Here is a 20802-nt window from a genome sequence, read left to right on the forward strand (position 1 = left end):
TTCAGTGTATAAGTCTCCCGTCTGAATGACATGCCTGGCTGGAGGCTACAGCTTGCTCACCAGTGAAAATTGTTGCTTTTTTTAACACCCATTATCTTTGTGTGAACATCTCCAAAAATGTTTTTAATACTTGTTGAGTTAGTTACAGCACTGCAAGCGTCACTCCCTGCTGGATCAGGGGCAAGGCTCTGCAGTCTGCCTGGATTCTCACATCTCTGAAGTTGGCCAGCTCCTCCACCAGGTGATGGAGGAATTAATTTTGCCTGCGAGTGCTAACTGTATCAAATAGGCTTAGGAGAGCTCCTGATAACCGACCTGTTCTCAATCCCAGCAGTCTGCAGTGATGATTACAGGCATATCTCTGTGGTAGCAATACAGGAGCCAGAGGGCAGTGTGTAGTTATATTTTTTTTTAATCCTCAGCTTGACTGTGGTGTGGGTTTGTTTTTTTAGTTTTCATTTATTTCCTGTTAAAACTGCAAACCCTGCTGCTTTTTTTTTTTTATAGTACAGTCAAAGCATAACCAGTAAGCGTGAAAAGGGAATGCTTCTGGGGATGAATCAGCCCCTTGCATTAGAGCTGTTCCAGGATTTTTTGTGTCCAGAGAAAGGATGGCATATGGAGGCACAGAACCAGCTGAATGTATGCCTTGCCTATTTTATGAAAGATCTTATCCTTACGGATAATGAGCTGCACCTTAACCAGCATTAAACACACTGAGTTGTACTTGGGGACCACTTCAGTTCCCTGACCCATTCTGTTTCAGGAACCACAGATCAAATACCGCAGTCTTCCCAGTGCAGGTAATTCTTGAAAATGTACTTTCCTCCACCCATATGTTTAGATGAAGAGTCGAATTTAGTCGAGAGCTTTTCTTAACACAGCAGGAAGGGTTTTATATTTCCGCTGTGGCCTTGTCTGTATTGAGAAAAATTGCTGCTGGTTCAGCTGAACAAGGGTTGGCATTCATTTCTAGTCCAGGGTTAACAAAGTCCTTACAACCTGACTGAAGTGAGTAAACTGAAACATCAGTATGGTTTAAACTGTTGTAGAAATGCATTTGCAAGATTGGCCAATGCACAATGTGGGCAGGAGGTGCTGAAGTTTTTTCAGTGCTGTGTGGCTCCTAAAGATGCAAAGACAAGAAGGCTGAAAAGAAGGTGATACTCTAAGCAAATCATTCCTCGTGGTAGAACTGCAAGCCTCATGAACAGAGGAAAGCTTTTTCCTAGAGAAGAGACCGCTTCCCCTTTATCTTTTTCTGCACTACTTGTCTGCATGTGATTTGCATCTCCTGTGCCATGCTTGTTGTGAGAATAACTCCTAATACAAGCATGAGAGCTCTTCTGTATACTTTGATTATACTTGGATAATGATAAGCTCGCCTTAGTTCAAAAGCTGAGGGATAGGGAGGTGAGAATTTCTAGGGGCACTGTCATGCAAAGCCTTTTTCTGACTCTACCCACACTTCCAACTGAAGTCCATATACTCTGTTTCTCTGACCTTTCCCTATCTAGACATCAAAACACACTGGCCCAACTGCTGTTCTCCCAGTGTGCCTACTGTTGCCATTAATCTCCCTTTCTTACACAGCTCTTCATTTCTTTTCCTTACCTTTGGCCTCAACTCTTTATTCAAAGTGATAATTTGCTGGCTTTCTGCCAGAGGGAGAAGCTATGATCAATAACAGGAGGAGACAGGGGTCAGTGGAATAGTGATGAGCAGTGCCATCTGCTTCTCTGGAAACACGGTTACCCAAAAATATCAATAACTAGGATGATGATATTTTAGCTTTTGGATAAGGCATCAGTGAGATTTAGGCAGCCAGCAGTGAGAGCAGGGATCTTTTTCTGCTCACTAATTCCTTGTTTCAGCCAATCTTCTGTCACACAGAGAAGTGGACAGAAAGGACTTTATCCAGCTTGCATTGGACTATAGAACGTGTACCTGAGCACAGCCTTTTCTGGGACTAATGACACCTCTTTCAGGTTCAGTGCATGGCAGCTCTCCTGGGCTGTGCTCCGCTCTCTGCCTGTGGTGAGTCAGAGCCCATCTCCAGCCTTTCATTGGAGCTTCTGGGGTAGAAGAGCCACAAAGAAAGCCCTCCCCAGGGCTGGGAGAGAGCAGAGGCTCAGCAGCACTGTCCAGGTATCACAGAAGGATGTGCTGCACTATTACACCTGGTGCTAGACTACTATTAGTGTCTAGTAATTTTGGTATTGACTGGCACAATATGTAATAATTATTAAATTAAAGGAAGAGACTGCTTTATCCATATATTAGCCTCCATTACTCCAGACAGCAAGGCAATGAATTTCTTCCAAGAACTTCAATTTACTTTGCTTTCAAAAGACTATGAATCCTTACTTTTTGTGTGCAGCATAACTCTCATCCTGCCATACTTTTGGGAAATTGTTATCACCAGTTTCCGTACCTCCTGGGGATGCACATTCCTCTTTCTTTTCTAAGAATTAGAAACAGGAGGAAAAAAAATTATGCATTGAGATGCTTTTACTTCCTCCTAGCCTAAGCTCTGATCCTCAAGTGCTTTAGTAGTATTACTGTTGTAAACATTAAATACTCAGTGATCTGTTGAGCCAGATGTATTTTGATGGGAGTGAGGCTGAGTTTTAGGCTTTAGGGTTCATCTAAGCTATATTTTCAAGCTTTTCTAATTCACAGTTGTCAAAAATGAACTTTTCTTTATTAATAAAAACTTGAAAATTTTTATTTGTCCACATTTGAAAATAGTACAATAATGTGAAATTCCTTACGAAGGGGGAGTTAAAAAGTAATATTATATCCTTACCAGTTTAGCCAGCTATACTGTTCAAGAGTGACTACAACTTACAGTTTTAAATTTCTATTTATGCCCTGTGCTGCTCTGGGAATAGTTGCATAGATCCCTTTTGAAGTCAGGTCAAATTTGACACCAGAAAAAGCAACCAGCAGCTGCTGAGTGGGGATGATCTAGGAACCATCAGACAAAGTGGAAAAAACCCCAACTCACTGAAAACCATCTTGCAGAGAGGAAAAGGATGAATAACAGCACCAAAGGAAACCCCAAACATCAATACCAAGAAGGCAAACCCCAGCCCTCAGAGGCTGTGAAGGCAGAGGAAGCCGGCAGGTGGACTCCAAAAGCCCTCATAGGAGGTGAGCCGCTTCCTGTGGCGGCTGCACACGAGCACAGCCCGTGGAGGAGCCTCTTCTCCTTCTCTCCCGTGGCCTCCACACCCAGCACTGTCCGGCCGGGCGAGATGAAGTGGAGGAGGATCGGGATCCTTGCCACCCTGCAGCTCCCAGCCACAGGTAAGGCAGGCTTTGGGTTTGCGAGGAGTTATCGTAAGGCTTTTTTGAGGAAAGGGTGCGATGTTTCTGTGGCGGATTCACCACCATTTTGGTAGCAGGAGGGTGTCTGTGTGAGCACCTCAGCCACGTCTGTCCTCCTGTGAAGGAGGAGCGGGACCTGCTGTGTTGACCTGGCCTGGGGTAAAGAGCCCCTCTGGAAGGCTGGGGTAGGGGGCTCTTCTCCTGCTGGAGTGGTGCCACAGCTGAACAGTAACTAAATAAAGCTCTCAGCCTTCACCTGGGTAGCTTTCCTTGCGATTTAAAAGGGGAAATTTGAGGCAGTGATGGAAAAGTAGTCACTTGAAGTGATCTGTGGGAGAGAGGCTTTTAATGGAGTGGGGTGGCAGGTTTGTGGCCTGCAGCAGAGCCAGCAGGCGGGAAATGGGGCACGGGTGGTGAGCAAAAGGGCAGGGCCCTTCCCCTCATGTCCCTGCCTTCATGCTCATCTCCACTAAACACAGCACCAAATGAAGCCATTTCTTCCTTTGTGTATTTACTCCTGTGGTGCATAGGCCGGCCCCACTGGGGCACCAAGTGGAGCAGCTTCAGTGTGCACAAATCTTTCTAAGCGACATTAAGTTCAAGAAGGAGGAATTTACTTTTGTAGGAGCATAGTAGATCAGAAGAGCAAGAAAATTTACATCTGGAGAAGGCCTCTGGTGAGGTCTGAGTGTGCCATAGGCCACATTTGAGCATGCATTAAAGCCAAACCCTCCGGAAGATTTTCCCCCACAATGTATACCCTGGCTGTACTTAACAAACCCTGCATCCTCAAGAGCTTTGGTGACTGCCACAGACATTTTACTGGGAAGTTTTCTGGGGATGAGAGGAGGGTTTTGCAGCTGCATGCTAGTGCTGTGGAACCAGTCCTAGTGATTTGTGAGGTTTTTCTTTTGGGAGAATTTTGAGTAGAATTTTATGCTCTGTGGCAGGCCATGATTTCTGTTCGTCCTCCATTCAATCCCTGGGGCCTCTGTCCCTTCCTGATACCCAAATATGATCCTGTCCTTAAGTATGCTTCTGATACTTAGGTTTTGTACCTTGCTCTGTATCCACAGATCCATGTAAGGCTACAAAGGTATGGAAGGTACTTCAGGTCAAAATCCATCTGCAAAACCACCTTTTTGCATTTCCTCCTTTTTAACCTGTCACACCATACCTGTAGTTCAGGCTCCTATTTGTGCATTTTCAGCAGAAAACTTTGAAAAATATGTAATGCAATTTACAGAGGTCTCTGGTGCAAAGCTCTTGGGGTATTCATGCTCACAAAGAATAGATGGGATCAAGTTTTGAACTGGATACTGTTGCCATTGTTTTGGAGATGGCTGCCTGTGGATTTGAAGGGAAGTATTTTATTTTGATTGGATACCTGTAATAGTTTGAAGTATAGCAGTATTTAGCCAAAGAGTGTAGGTAAAATACAAGAAATATAAATCAAAACTTGTGGAGTTGTTGCCACATTACGGATACAAAATAGACAGAAACAAAAATGTAAGATCTGTCATTCATTTTGTTCAACAATGAGACCAAACAGTTGGGTTTTTCAGCTCAGAGCTGTGAGCAGAAAGAAAGATTTTCTGTTGCCTGGAGGGTTTTCAAGCTTTCTTAGAGTTGACTTCTAGGGAAATGAACTTTTATTTTTTTCATGAAACAAGCTCAGAGTGGACAGATTCAGTTAGCTGCATACCTTCTTTCAGTGAGTTCATTCCACTTCACTATAAAGTGTTTGTGCTTATTCTTTAAAAGGGCAGTTGAAAGATGCCACCAAGATTAGCACCGAGGAACTCGCAAAGCCCTTCTTTTTGATCTTTGAGTTCTGAAGTAAATATGTCAGGCATGAAAAAAAAAGTGTTTAAATGTAATTCTAGAGATGGGCCATGAATTCTGATGCAGACTTTGAATTTATTGACACCAGACCACAAATTTCAGGATGTTCAAATTTGGCCTTTGAGCAGTTACTGAGGGAAGGCATCTCACATTTTTACATACGCATTTATACGTACATGTTTAATTGTCTTTATTTTCCCTCTTCAAAGGCACAAAAGTGTACATCTGGAAATTTAGCTGAGGTCGTCTTATAACCCCTCTGTTAAAAAGTCCATTAAAAGTAATAATTTGAATTTATGGGCAGATGACTTTGTTAATCATGTTGTTTGTTGAGGCATCAGAAGAATATTAGAAGACTTGTACCCAAATATCACAACTGAGATGGCAAAAGTCTTCATACAGCTTACAGGGCTTTTGTTCTGAAGTATGCCAGGCTTCGATAGCAATAAAACAGTCCTGTGAGCAACACTGTAGAGTTGCCCCCCTATTTTTTTTAAGGCTGATGAGATGATGCTTTGATTTGTACAAACACACACTACACGTGTGGATATAAATGTATGTGCAAGAGTTTAAGAACAGCCCTCCCCTGTTCTACTCTTTACAGAGTCATTTTTCTCAGAATTGTCTGCCAAACGGAACTGGACAGTGCCCTGTTTTTAGCTAACTCTGTGGAAACTACAGCATGTCAGTCCTTACTTGCACAACTCATTTCCACACCGTTTTTCTGCTCTGCATATCTCTATCTTCTGCCCCTTGGGTGCCATGATGCCAGGAGCCTTTTTTTAGTCTGTTCAGGGACAGGTAATGGGTCCTAGCATTACTTCTTTTCTTGCCTTTCATCAGATGATTTAGCTGCTCTACAAACGACAAGATTTGTAAACCAGGAGTTGTTTACAAGCTTGTCTGAGGAATCCAAACAAGTAAATTCAGACTTCTTTCAATACCATCCCCGTGTCCTATGCACTGTCTTAAGTTCTCAAGCCGAATTCTTGTTACACCTAGGGAGAAAAAAATTTAAAGGCTTAATTTTACGTATTTTATTTCTTTTTTTCTCCTGCCTGTTCACAATGATTCATTAATAATTCATGGCAAAAACCCTATGAAATGGCAGAATGGAACAAAATGTAGGCAATGTAGCCTTTCTTTGTAAAGGGACATTTGTTGAGCTCTTGCAGTCCTGTGTTCAATTCTGTAATGCTTGTTGCAGAGTAAGTGCTTTCTATCTTAACCCTTCCAAACAAAATTCCTAATCAGTGAAGTAACAAGTTAATGATCACATTCCTTCTGGTTTTTTATGTGCGCTAGATGGGAAGGATATACCAAGTACAGAAAGCTATCTGCAAAATATATTTATTTTTTTCCTCTGTGTGTCCTTCTTAAGTAAGACGACGTGGACAAAAAGCCAAAGTGAAGTTATAAAGGAGGTTCACTAGCAGCTTAAAAGGAACAAGAATTTGATGTACAAATGAATGTTCATGTGAGGAATGTTTTTGACAGCCATTTTTTGTTTTTCACACAAACTTGAATTGTGACTAGCATGATGAGTAAACCCATATGCAAGGGGAAAAAATGCATTAAAAAGTACTTCATAACTATTTCCAAATTCTAGCCAAACTCCCTTTAAAAAGAAAGAAAAGTTCTTTTTGCATAATTGCAGACAACCATCAAATCCTCCTCCCTTTTTCCAATTCATCATGTATTTGAGTGTTTATATTATACATAGAAATGTAAGATGCATCAGCTATTCTGGCAAGGTAACAGAGAACTTTTTAGGCTGGCATGAATAGAAGATACAACTTCTTAAAAATACTTAAAATGTGTATTCTGCTAAAGGTATCTACTTTGTGTGCATGCTAAACTCGTAAGTGTATTGTTGATTTTTCACTCTTCTGCGGACTTCGGTCAACAGAAATTCTAGTTTTGCTGCCGATTTTTTTAGTGTTAAGAAAACGATTTATGCTATTCCAGAGCCTGTGAGAAGCTGAAATTTTGCAGATTTTTCTGATTTGTGCTGTTGTACAAGGTAATATTTTGAGACTGGGACTGAATACTGTTTTCTTAATTAAATTACACTCTGGTCCTATAAATAATACATAGCATTTTTAGCTTTTAAAGTGTGACAGTCCAAGTCAGATTTTTTTTCAGGAAAGTAATGAAGACATTTATCTCCACTTTGCCTTTTGATTTATAACTTCATACATAACAGGTAAAATGTGCAGGCAAATGAAAATCTTGGTTTGCAGTTCTTCGATCTTCTCAGCCAAAGGTACTGGTCTCAGAAGACAGCGGAATGCTTCTGTTCAGCCCCAAACAGTGGACACATCCATCTTTGTGGAAGTTAGACTTCTTTCAGTCCTTTGGCAATATAACTATGAAAAATAGAAGTAAAACCAGCTAGCTGCTAAGCCTCAGAGGTCACAAGCACTGGTGTCTGTGCTAGTTCTGCTTAAGGGATAGAAGCCACCTCAATTTTTGAACCATGTAGATTGGAAATACTTGAAGTCCTACAAGTTCCCTAGGAATAAAACAGCAAGCCCTTTGTGTATTTTGTTCTCAATCCGTCGTTGTACGTCTGTTGAGTCTTACAATGACAGCAAGTTTGGAATTTTCCACCTTTCTGTGCTTTTAGTATATGAGAGTATGTTAAACATGTACTTGTGGAGCCTGATGCTCCTCGCACTGTCTGGTCTATTTCTTTTGTAAGATGCATCTGTAGTGGAAACTTCACCTCTATCCTGACTCTTTCTGAGTAGCAGGCTATTCTTTTCAGTTTTTTATATTTTTAAGTGAAGGAGAAACCATAATGATAACACAAGTCTGAAAACTCAGACAACGCGGAGGTGAAATATATTCCAAATTAGAATTTCATGGAAGCTGACAAGGGAGAAAGGTTGGAAAATTTTCAACAAAGGATAGAATAAATAGCAGCAGGACACACTGAATAAGCCTAGAGAGTGGCCAGTTGTCAATACTTGTGGGCTGTTTTGTTTGGGTTTTTTTAGGAAATCTCACGGTATATGATTTATGAACAATTCAAGCTGTCATCTCAGGTGAAAATCTTAACTTTCACTGCAAATAAACTTTTCTAGTTTCCTAGTAAAGTTTTCTATCTCGTAAAGTTAACCTTGAAAATGCAAGCCTGCATGGCTTCAGGAACAATAAAAGAGCAAACTAGCTATATAATTTGTCACTTCTAATTTTTTTTTTTTTTTTTTTTTTTTTTTTTTTTTTTTTTTTTGGTCAATTGCTATTTTGGCAGAGCGATAGCATGCTTCAATGCTCATGGTTGCAAACACTAAAAATAGTTTCCTCATCAAAAAAGAAAAGCACATGAAACATTTTGAACCAGGGAACACTTAGAGAAGGTTTCCTAAGACCCCCCAAGTTTATATAACAAAAATAAATTAATAGATTTTATTATTTAAATCAGAGGAATGGTTTGAAGCACTTTTCTAATGGGATAAGATGCAACACGCAGGAAATTAATCAGAGAATACTAATTTGGGTGGTGTTTTATTTCAAGTAAGTGTACGCTGGCCATTGAATAAAGACCTTTGTAACTAAAAACCCCTTTTTCTGGTTGTTCATCCAACTTTCATACTGAGTTTGTTCCAGCCAAGAGCATGGGTGTTTTGCATTCATTTCACTTAGTGCTGCTGCCGTCTGCATGATAGCCAAACTTGAAATAAACAGAGCCAAGTATTTATAAAGTGCTTCCCAAATAATAAACGCACCAGTGTGTGTTGTAAATTCATTCCAATTCCCCATGGTGTACATCTCCTCACAAAGCAAACTGAGGCTTAGGGGAAACAGAACAGAAAAATCTCCAGTTGGTGACCACTGGATAGGTGGGAGCAAATCGAGGCTCTTTGTGTGGGTATGTGGGTTTTGGAGCAGGGCCCAAACTAACTGGGTACTTTGTTTTCAAAACACTTATTTTGAATTAGTTCATATAGAAATTCAGCTCAAACTAAGACTGAACATCCAGTATTTTACTTCAGATCAATCTAAAGCAAGAGTTTGGTATAGTCTGACAATGTCACTTTTTAAATACTCTTGGCAAACATCATTTCAGTCAGGGAGATAAGCTTCCTGGTGGTCGATACCATGCATTCCTAATTATCAAATGTTCATTTTGTCACTCAGAAATAACTAAAGTTTTGAATGGCTCCTTTAAAATATATATATATATAAACTGGATTCCTGAGCTGGGATCTTGCAGCTCACTATTAATACAGCAGAATTTTAAACCTTTGCAAGGAAAAATTGTGATGCATATCATATTGTATAGCGTAGCCATAAAAGTACTACAACATCTGGTTGTTTCTTTAGTTGCATATCAGCAAGCTTCAGTCAGGAAACCCCATATCAAGTCTTTAGGAGCAGAAATAATTTCTGTGTTTATCCACTGTGTGTTGTTGCCATTTATGTTGTTTCCCATCCAGCCATGTGAAGCCAACTCCAGGAAAGAAAGTCTTACCGGAATTATTTGGAGTCCTCTCACTCTCTTTTCCTCTTTGTTTTTCTCTCCGTGATGCAAAGTTGAACAATGTCATCACTTTGGGCTTTTATGTAAGTAAGGTAACTTCAGCAGCACTTTGTTCAAGCATGCAGGTGCATTTCTGGAGGTGGCAAAAATAAAATAGCATCTTACAAGTTGGATTAATAATCATTTTCTAAGGGAAGAAAGATGGGATACAGAGAGAGAGAGAAATACTCTTATTGTTGATATCTTCTAAAAAAAGTCTATACTATAGACAGTTTCTAAGAAGCAAACAAATAATTCTGTGAATTACTACAAGAATAGTTGCTCTGTTCATAAAATGTCATCCATGTAGCAAATTATTATCTTTGGATAATTTTGGAAAGAATGCTGTTTAAATTCTACAGATTTTATAACAACTTGCTGCTAATTTTCAGGATTCATTTGTTGTTTTATGTTATTTTATGATTCGTTGCCTAGAGGTAAAATAGCTGAGTTAGTGTCCACAGGGGAAGTCATTCCGACAGTCTCAGTCTTATAGACTAGAAACTCTTAAGGCAATTTGTAATAAAAAGATTTTCAAGAGAAGTGTATGGAAGCAGTGCTGTACGAGGCAACGTAAGTATACATTTTTCTGTTTGACTTTATTATGACTTTTAATTTTCATATTTCTCAGGAAATGGAAAAATCCTTGCTATTAATACTGGTTCAGCACTTAATAGTCTGTTGGAATTTGAGGAGATACAAATGCAACACAACCAAAGTAACCCCTGTGATAATTAACCAGAGGCTTACACTAGGGATAGATTTGACTTCATGCTTTTTTCTTTCCTACATTTTTCCCCCCTCATTTATCTGTCACATCTTCATTACTAAAGGGCTTCTGGTTCTTTCAGTCTCTTTCAGGACATGGAAATTCTCTGCCTAAATTTTTTTTGAGGGGTTTTGCTGATGAGTGGAGTAGGAGAATGAAGTATTTGCAGGTGGTAATCTCAGAATTAGTGAAAGCAAATGAGGAAACCTTTCAGAGAAGGCGAATCACTATACCCCATCACTAGTTGCCTAATTTTTAACTTCTTGAAACTACTGATCTTTTAAATGTAAAACTGAGCATTCATGTGTTATGAGCATAACTGTAGCCAGCAAGCCAGAGAAGATAAACAAGGTTAAGCTGCCTGGATTTCAAGCAGAAGGTCAAACACCGTTCCAGTTACGTTAAAAAATGAGCCTCTAATATATGCCAGAAAGGCTTTCTAGAATTAACCCTCTCAGAATACGCATCTAGAAAGGAAAGAAAAGAAATCTCTAGATCTCTTTGGATAGAATTAGTTTTAATTATTCATTCAGTAGGACCCATTCTCATTTTTATTGGAGCAGGGCGGTGATGGGAGCTTCGCCTACCCACACCCCATGCTCTCGATGAGCAGAGTGGTGCAGGGAATGCTGATTCCCGGTGGCACAGTCCTGCATCCTGCTCCATTTGGGTCATGGCACAGATGGGTGGCCGTTCACTGCTGATGAGCTCGAAAATGCCCTTGTCTGAAAGCCCAAACCATCCCAAATTTTGGCAGATGGCCCCTATTTTCTGCATCAGGCTCAGTGCAGTTTGCTGACAATCTGTTATTTCTTTTTCTCCAGAAAATTATTCCTAATTTTATTGAAAATAGCACAACATTGTCCTTTTTTTTTTTTTTTTTTTTTTTTTTTTTTTTTTTTTTAAATACAGCAAGTTTGCAAGAGAACTTACAGTAATTTTTTTGGGGCTGTCTCGATTTGATCTAAGATTCTGATTTGATCTAAGATTCTGATGAAGACTCTTTGTAACTTCAAAATGATGGTCCACCCACAAAAGTCTGGAAAGAACTACAGATCTTCAACAGTTTTGCTGTTCGTTTTCCAAAATGGTTTGCCTAAAAATATAATGAAATATTCAATGTTGTGCCAACTGGGGCCATTAATTGACTTTCTTTTTAATTTCCAAAGTGTGATCCATTCAGATCACATCTCCGAGTGTTTCTCCTTGACTCAAGTGTTAAAAAACCCAAAATTCTCTCACAAAATTACTTCTCTCTAGGAGAAGCAACTTTAATTTACCTTGTTTTGAATTCTCTCTTAAATTTCAGATGTCTCTACTATTAATGTGAACTAGGTAGAACTGTTGTTTTTCTTCTCCTGTCTATTCATGCAGCTAAATTAATCTCTTTTTTTCCTAATAATTTAGATGCTATTTCGCTACTTGACTCAAAACTCAGCAGCACTATAATGCATTTGTCGCTGCTGTTAGCTATGTCTCTCCTGATGGAAAAGCAGCACTGCTTATTTTCAGGCTTGAGACTTTTTTTTTCTTTTTATAACTCTCTTAAAGAAGTTACAGATATGAACCTTCAGCCCTATCTTGTTGTAACATCTTTTCCAAAGTGTTCTTCTCTGATTTTATCTTTCTCAGCTGCAGAGAAGTAGCTAACAGGTTTGCCCCCTTTCTCTCTTGCTCTTCTTTTTACATCCTGAGCCAAATGTCTATTTGTTAGACATAATGGTTGTAGTAGAACAAATATCAGGTTTAAAACAGAGCTTAAAGGGAAGCAACTTTCTGCAAAATTTTGAAATATTTTAATATTCTCCCCCCTGCTATCCTCACCCTTATTTTCCATTGGGGTAATCCAAACCCAATCCGAAGTATTTTTGTGAGACAGCAAAAAGTCAGTGAGCAGTTTGTGTTCTGCATTTGGGAAGAGGGAAATGCAGATTCAGCTCCTAATTCTGAATGATTTGGAGCAGGAGCTTGAATGGGACTCCCACATGCTAAGCCATTTGAGAGACTTTTGGTGAGAAATTCTAATGGAGTCTAGAAAGATTCCTCAGTTAATGAGCCATTAAAATTTCTCCTGGGAAATATTCCTGATGAGCTTGATAAACCTATGAAAAAAAAAAAATTTAAATTTCAGCCTCAGTTGTACTATTTTACAGAATCAATTTAATCCTTTGCAATCAGTTAATGGGGTATGTGTATCTAAGAGCTTCTCCATCCACCCTGGCAAAAATTATTGTGCTCTCTTTAGTAGCAACTGTGTTCCAGCACGACCAGAATCACTGAGCAGGCTCCTGCGTGTGAGAGTCTCTGCAAAACGCTGCACAGAGGTGGGGCTGTTCCCTCATGCCTGGGTATATAAAAACAGCATTAACATGAGGTCTGGCAATATATGCTTATATATGGATGGTTCTGCCACTGCTGAAACCACATCTAATTATACAGGCCTGGAAGATTTGGAAGAAGGCTACCAAATCTTAAAGATACACGGGGATGTGAGGGATTCAGCAACACGAAATGCAATCAGCAGAGGCAATCAGAGAAAGCCCAGCACATGTGCTGACCTTTCCTGAACACAAGGATTATCTGGAGCCAGAAAGGAGGGCTTCAGGTATTTAAAAAGATCTGGCAAGCAGCATCACCTCTAGATGTGCTGTAACTGTAATGTGGAGATGGTAATTAATTTCTGTCAAACTTTCCCCTTCTAATTAGTTCACGGCAGTGTTTTAATAAATGCCACTTATTTAAGCATAGCTAATTTAAAACTAATTTGGCTATCTTGCTTAGGCAGCTGCCCAGTGGTGTCAGCAGGAGTTTTGCTTCAGACAAACTGCTTGGGCATTTACCCAGCTGCTCAGCCGGACTTTTGCAGCTCACACAAAGATCTGTGCTGAAGGGAAGGTGCTGTTATCAGATAATTGGAAACCAATTTACTGATGTTTTTGTGAGCTGCTGCCTCCTCCATAAAGACTGCAGTATATGCCAACGATTTGGAATGGAGAAAGTTTCTCATTCTGTGCCTTTGGATTCAGTGGGGTCTTCACCTCTTTTGATGATTTAGGGTCATACTGTAATAAAAACATGGTAGTGTTCAGCCTCACCATACTTAGAAGGTATCTTATACACAAGGAAATGAGTGCCTATAAGTAGTTATATTATCTGGCATTTATTTGTGAATTTGCATATATAAATGATTTTACAAAGCAGTTTTAATGACAGCTCCAGTTAAAAAAGGTATAATTGCTAAAGCAGTTTTGTTTTGAGGTTTTCATCTTTCTTTAACTCCTCATTATCTTATTTTGTTGTAGTTCTGATTACTTTTAAGTATCTTCTGGTGCTTTTTAATCCATCTGATTAGGAAGATGGCTATTAAGATATTAAGAAAAATCAATATGAATGAAATGTAACATTTTTAAATCGGGCAGTTTGAACTTTGGGATCTTTTTTGAAGGATTTGTAGATAATTCTGACAATTCCAATCATCCTCAATGGTCTTTCTCCCCTTAGTGAAACAGTGCTGGTTTTTAGATAAAGCGAGAAAATGGGAAAATGGGGTTGTGGGTTTTGTATTTTCACTTGCGGTTGATGATTTACTCTGCAACCTTTAGAAATCCACTGGAATGTGTGTAGACTTTCCAATAAACTGGAACTGGATCAATCAATTCCAGTTTAATCGAAATGGGCCACGCTGTTGCCTTTTTTTGTTAACTGTGCATTACTTATCTGGTTGCCAACACACAAATAACACTTAGAAAGTGTTAAAACATGAGGTCCTGAAGACCCTATATGGTATTTTAGAATTTGATTAATCAATACAGAGGTTTATTTGCCTATTTCATGATGGTGTTTTGAAAGCTGAGATCTATCAAGTATCCTTTAGATCCTCCAATGCAATGTTTTATATATATAGTAAGTAAGAAAATCATATATAGAAAACTAAAATAGTGCCTGCATTTAATTTGCTGCTACATCCACACACACAGTGACACTTCCTGCTTACGGGACAACATTTACTTGCCTTAGGAAGATGGACAACACTTTCCCTTCCCACTGTTTAAAAAGCCTTTGTAATTCAAGACTCGAATGGATGAGAGTAACAAAAAAGTAAAGATCAGTTACGGGTGTGCTGTTAGCCTTCCTCAAGTGGGGATAGAGAGGAAAAAATAATGCCTCTGTGTTATTTCACACATACAAAGCATCTGTAGCTCTTTAGGAAATGTGCTCTAGAGCCAAAGAACATTTATTGCCGTCCACACAACACATACATCTGTCACAGCTCTTAACGTGATGGTGTTTAGCCTGGTTGGCAACTGAATGTTGTTGTTTAGAGACAGCCTTACTGGGATAGCAAAAATACAAAACCGATGATTCTAGCTACCTCTTACTCCTACAGGAACACCTGTGCTAAGACCTGATGATTGTGATGTCCATATATCTCATTTAGGCTAATTAAAATCTGTGATATTTTGAATGGGAGTAGTTCTTGCTATTTCAGCAGGTGTTGAAGCTCCGCTCTCAGCTGCCTGTCTGCCTCCCCCTGCATGCTGCTTTTCTCCCAGGTAGCTCCTGGCTGCTGAGGATTGCCCTGTGCATTAACTATTAACCAGGCATCAAGGCAAGGCCGTCCTTTGAGGATTGAGTGCAGTTTATGTGCTCAGTGTATGCAGACTCTGTTGAGTCAGGCGCCCAACAGAGCACCTTGGTCTTGAACTCCTTCCTCTCGGGCTGCTGAAAAGGGAAGTCGCCTGAGGGGAGCTGTATTTCAGCAGAGCTCTTGTTCTGCCTGCTTTGGCTTATCCAGGGTAATACCTGCAATGGGGCTTGGAAAATGCTCCATACCTGGCCCTTAGCTATTTTCTGTGTCATGTGTGTGAACCAGGCAGGCGTGACCTTGACTGAAAGCTACTCCAGATTTTCTTTTTTTCCCCAAGCCTTTCAGTCTTGGGGTCTTGAGCTGAGAAGAAAAAGTGTGAAGTATTTGGTGATAGAGCCCTTAAGTCAAGTGGCACTTTGAATGGAGTTTACATATAATTAGTCAAAACATTGCCTCTTCAACATCTGTTTGTAGCATGTAAAAGGACACCCACTTGAGTATTCATGGAGGGGATGACTGCTGCCTAAAATACACTGGGGGAGAGAAGATGAAATGAAAAGGAGAATATATGTTATTAAAAAAAAAAAAGCTATAAACTGATTGCTGAATTACTTCAGGAGGACAACAAGAAGAATTTACACTATCCAAATAGCTTTGGCACAGGGCAAAGGGGGTAAAACCCAAGTCCTTACTTGGGAAGAGTTTGCCGAGTTTATGGAATGGACTTTTTCAGATGGTTGGCTGTAGGAGGCCAAGTTTGCCAGGAAGACCTTCTTCAGCCCTAATTTGTTCTAATTTATGCATTTGAGAGGTGCATAAGAAGAGCAATGTTTGATAATCCCATTACAGAAGTGTTTATGTTAATTTAATGGCTAAGTTCACATGTGCTCTTTGGTATATCAGCATGAAAATGTGCTCCACGTCTATTCTTGAAACCATTTTTAAATGTACATTTCACGAAGATCAAAGATGATCTTCAGCATTTGTTTACTGCACCCTGCAGATGTATTAAAATTATAAAATCTATTGATCATCTTTCATCTTATATCAGATAAACAGCAGTTTTCTGTGAGTAAGTGAAGTTCTACTATTAGATACATGCAGTCCAAGGTGGAGGGAATAATGTTTTCTCAGCAGGTGCCAGGAATAATGGAATACTTCTTTTTTTAAGCTTGGCATTACTGTTTCAAAGGCAGTGAGGGCTATTGCTGCTGGGACCTCCTCTGTCCTACTTCTTCCCTTTTTACTACCTGGATTTTGTGTTTTCTAATCAAATGGTGTGGGTATGTCTTCCTAGTTATTTACCTCCCCACCATCTGAGATTTATTGTGATATCTGTAATAGTAAATGGTTTGAAAAATGCAAACAGAAGTTGGGAAATCCAGAAATGCGAATTCATAAATATCTTCTTAATTTCATTCTATTTGACTTTCTCTGGCCATACTACTTGTATATCCCTGGATGTTCTCCTGCACACACGTTTCCTATATAAGAAAAAAAGGCTTTGTGTGTGTGCCTGTCACCTTTTAGAATTGCATTATTGGAACTTAAGAGCTGGCAAATTTCCTGTCTTTAAAATATTGAATTTGTTGAATGACAGGAGTAACACCTTTGATATTATTTGAGAAATATACAGCCTTCCTGCTCTAAGAAAGATTTGGTTAAAACTGCTACTGCTTCAAGATCATTTAAAACTGTGAGTGGAGAAAGGAATAGTACAGATCCTTTTAATGGAATTGTGAGATGCAAGTTGGTTCCCCCTCCCTGTGTAATCCTTTGATGCAGAGGGTCTCTGAACTGTCAGTAGTGTGGGAAGAGCAATGGTAGTTGCAACTGAATTTAAAGAAAGGGCTTTTCAGCAGCCGTCTTGCTCAGGTTCATCAAACAACGATAGACATGAATATGTTTAATTCCTGAATTTTTGTTGCTGATGACCTTCTTAGCCAGCTTACAGGTATGAACATAATGCAGTTCTGTGACACGCAGGTTCTAAAATTTACATCAAGCCCCAGTTTTCTGAATAAATGGTCTGAAGTTTCTGGCATGGCAGTAACTGCCTGTGCAGTTACCATTGAATACAGACAGCTTGCCTGTTGAACTCGAAATTTAAGAAAGAACATAATGTTTTATTTAGATACTACTTCAATAAAATGTCTGAGCTCATGACAGGAGATATCTAGAGAGCTGATGACAGCCATGGCAGTTCTGTCAGCTCCAGAAAGGTGTTGTGATGGCTTGTTCTCTTAGGGGAGAAAGAAGTCAGGACAGCAAACCATTAAACCAGCATCACACATTTGGAGAGTGAGACATACTGGAGTGCAAGGAGCAGACAACTCCAACTCTTTGTGCCCTCTCATAAAGGAAGAGTAGGGGTGATGCTCTGCTATAAGGAAATAGACCTTTGATGTGTCTTTTTTGGCCAGAGAGGCCTGTTTGTGTTGCTTATCCCAAGGTGTAGGTCATTGCCTCAGTCACGTTCCTTCTTCTCCAAGTGAAGTACTGCTGGTGCATGGATTGTGTGAACTCATGGGAGGACAGAGGCCTCATAACGCTGTTCAGTGTGTGAGATGTCACCTCCACACCTAGCATTGTGTATCAAAAAGTAGCTGTGTGACTGCTGAAATTAGTCTAGGTTGGCTACACCAGACTTTTGACCCTTATCAGCACCTCAGCAGGTATCAGTGTTGCAGTAGGAATGGAACATCTCCTGAAAGCATCACCATAAATGAACTCTTGTGAAAGAGACAGAGAGCAGCCATGGTGCAAATTAGTTAAGCTATACTAAAATTAGCTTCTTGATAGTTGACATTACAGGGAGTCTAACACGTTTTGGTCTTGCAATGCAGACAGGACTGTGATTTGTGTCTTTACCTTATCCCTGAATTATGTGATAGCCTTTGGTTTTGGCTGGGCTGTAACGTGATTTGGGAATGTGGCTTGACCATCTACATAGCAGAATAAATGATGTTCCCAGCATGTTTGAACAATTAATCTGATGAATACCTTTCCTTCCCCCAGTGAAGGCTATTTTTAATCTTTTAATGAATGAGCACTTGCTACTCATCTCATTGCTTTCATTAATCTAATGATTTCCTAGAAATTGGAAATACTTCATAACCTGTAATAGGTCCTCATGCTCCTCTCCTGAAGTAGTATGTTCTTGTAATTTCTATTCTAATGGGGTAAATCAATGTGCAGAATAGTTAATTGTCTTTCAGAAAGTCTCTGTCAAAGCCAGCAACAGAACTCCCAATTGCTGTAACCATTAAATATGGTATCAGTCCAAGTTTGAATTCATGATGATCTAATAGAATGGCAAACTAGACCAGAGCAGGCAAGAAACTATGTAAAAGTATATTTCAGGAGCTTTGTTCATGAGCTTTCAGCTAAAGCAAGGGAAGTTGTCTCATGTTGCTGGTTTTGCACAAAAACTGCTATATAAGTAGAAACTCATATTACGATAAGAAAAGTAGCTCCACACAAGCTATTGCAACAAGAATGAAAAGGAATGGAAGATAAATGCAGTGCTGAATCATGTAGTAGATGAGTTGTAAGATACTCTACGTACCTTTACAACCACCACATTGAAAGAGATTTAAAAATCATCAACCAAAGCCAACCTGATTGACAGCAAATGAGTATCATGTCGAGCAGGGAAAAGCCCAGACACAGCAGTATGACACAGAATTTGGTTAAAAATCCATTTGGTGACTCATAATAGGATGCTGGCAAAGCTGAAATTTTACTAAATAGTAGAGTCCAAAATGACACGTGCAATGAAGATAAGGAGTAAATGAGATACATCAGTGAGGATTTAGGTTAAGACAGAAAGGGCTTGGAAAGGGAAGTCTTAACTGATATTAGATACAAGGTTTGATTCTGGTTGTTAAAATGATACTCTCAATGATACTATCCTTGTTACTGGGAATGCTATAGATGTGCTGGAAACCACAAGGCAGCAGCATTTTGTTTAAGCAACCATCCGTTGGATGAAAACAGCAAAGTTGGCTTTACCTTGAAGGAGCTGGACGTGAGTAGCTCGTCGGGCTCTCGTCCCCCCGGCGAGCAGCCGCGGGCAGGGGCCGTGAGGGCGGCACGGGGTTTCCCCAGCCCCTGCTCAGCCTCGCTCCCATTGGCTGTTCTGTGCTCCCTGCGCGGGAAGGACCCTCGGGCCGGGCCTGTGAGAGTTCCTCGGCAGAGCCCCGGCCCCGGCTGGGGAAATGAACAGCTCCCGAACACCTACCCAGAGTCCCTCCTATAGATTTCCTTTCCACGGGACTCCTGGTTTGGTATAGGCGTGTTACAGTAATCCCCGCTGTAACAATAGCTGACATTTGAAGGGGAACAAGATGAAAATAACCTCCAAAAGAACCCACCATGGATGTGTTGTTCTGTAGTGAACTGACAGAAGGGTGTTATCGCCAGAAGGGAAATCTTGCTTTGAGTCTGTTTTTCTCTTGAAAAGGCAATACTACAACTGCTGCATTAAATAGGAAGTTTCAGTGGAGAAAGTGCATCCATCGACCTTCATGATTTGTTTCTTATTTCTAGCAACATTTTTATAAAGAAATACTTTTTTGTTGTTGTTGTTTCCAAGCAAAATACATATGAAAATCAGGAATAAGGTCTTGAGTTCTCAGGGGATTGCTGTGAGACTGGACAGTGTGTCTGCATCAACCCAGATGTCTGTCCTGGGATTACTGCTGGGTAGGCAACCCTCAGGTGGGCTGCTACTGATTTTAGCAAAGCAGTAGGATGATGAACATTTGACTGCCTCAAAATGTTGGTATCTGTAACTGGAAAGGTATGTAAATTTAAAATAGCAGGGGTTTTCCAAGGTGTTGAAAAGGAATGGGGAGAGTGGGTGGCAGAGGAGCTACCATAAATTTTCTCCAGATACAGAGGCTGAAAATGTTTTGAATTCTTCCCCTTTAGACCTGCCTTAAGCTGAGGACCAGAATCAGAGGGGCTTTCAGGAAAGCCGTGTGTGGGTGTAGAAAATGAAAGTATGGTAAGGCCACAGTCTTCAAACTCATGCAGGGAGTAAGTTCAATAATGTTGTGGGGTCTGATGTTGTGATGTTAATTTTACTCTTGTACAGGAAAACCACGGTGCCTCTCACACTGCTGGTCATCGCATGATACTGTCACATGGCTTTCCCATTTGTGATGCTTCTGGATCCAGGGCTGTCGCTGATCTGCCACATGAATGTCAAATGGCCATTGCCCATTTCTGTGCCTGTACCCCTTTGTTGCCTGTTTACTTGGGTTCTGATTGTGTTGCACCTCGTACAGTGTATTAATTAATGCACTAATTGAAGCTAGGATTAACCAGAAACACAAGTCTTTGCAGGTCTGAGGTACATGCAGCCTTTTGAGGACAGCTGCTATATTGAAGCAGGTGCACGGGTAACGCCATAAACAGTATCATCTAAAACTGCAGTGATTGATAGCTGGGTCTCAAGACTATTTAATGATTTACAATGGCAATCAAGTTCTGCTGTTATCATTTTATGGGCACTGAACATTCATCAGTGAGAAACACAACCCTTATAGCAAAGCAGGTTGCTATTGGGAGTTTCATGTGGAGGTCAACTGGATAGCTGAGTACCTCTGTCAAAAGCCTCTGGGTGATTTAAAGTAAGAGAGCTTTGTGGGTTTGGTTTGGGTTTTTTGTTTAAAATTTTCTGTCCATCTCCAGAGACAGTGATGTTTTCTCACAAGAGCATCTTAGAGACTG

The 20802-nt window shown here is 40.1% G+C and overlaps 1 protein-coding gene across 1 annotated transcript in view; it reads left to right on the forward strand.

Annotated features, from left to right (window-relative positions):
* Nucleotides 1-3038: 3038 nt before the first annotated feature.
* Nucleotides 3039-20802, forward strand: part of CD247 (CD247 molecule) — a gene marked incomplete at its 5' end in the record, with an annotated part of 49422 nt that continues 31658 nt past the window's right edge. Inside the window, one exon of the mRNA XM_082279015.1 lies at nt 3039-3312. Coding sequence (XP_082135141.1) covers nt 3039-3312 — 274 coding nt within the window. The remainder of the gene's footprint in view (nt 3313-20802) is intronic.

Source organism: Coloeus monedula, assembly GCF_965178545.1.
Source record: "Coloeus monedula genome assembly, chromosome: 3".
In the NCBI taxonomy this organism is placed as follows: domain Eukaryota; kingdom Metazoa; phylum Chordata; class Aves; order Passeriformes; family Corvidae; genus Coloeus; species Coloeus monedula.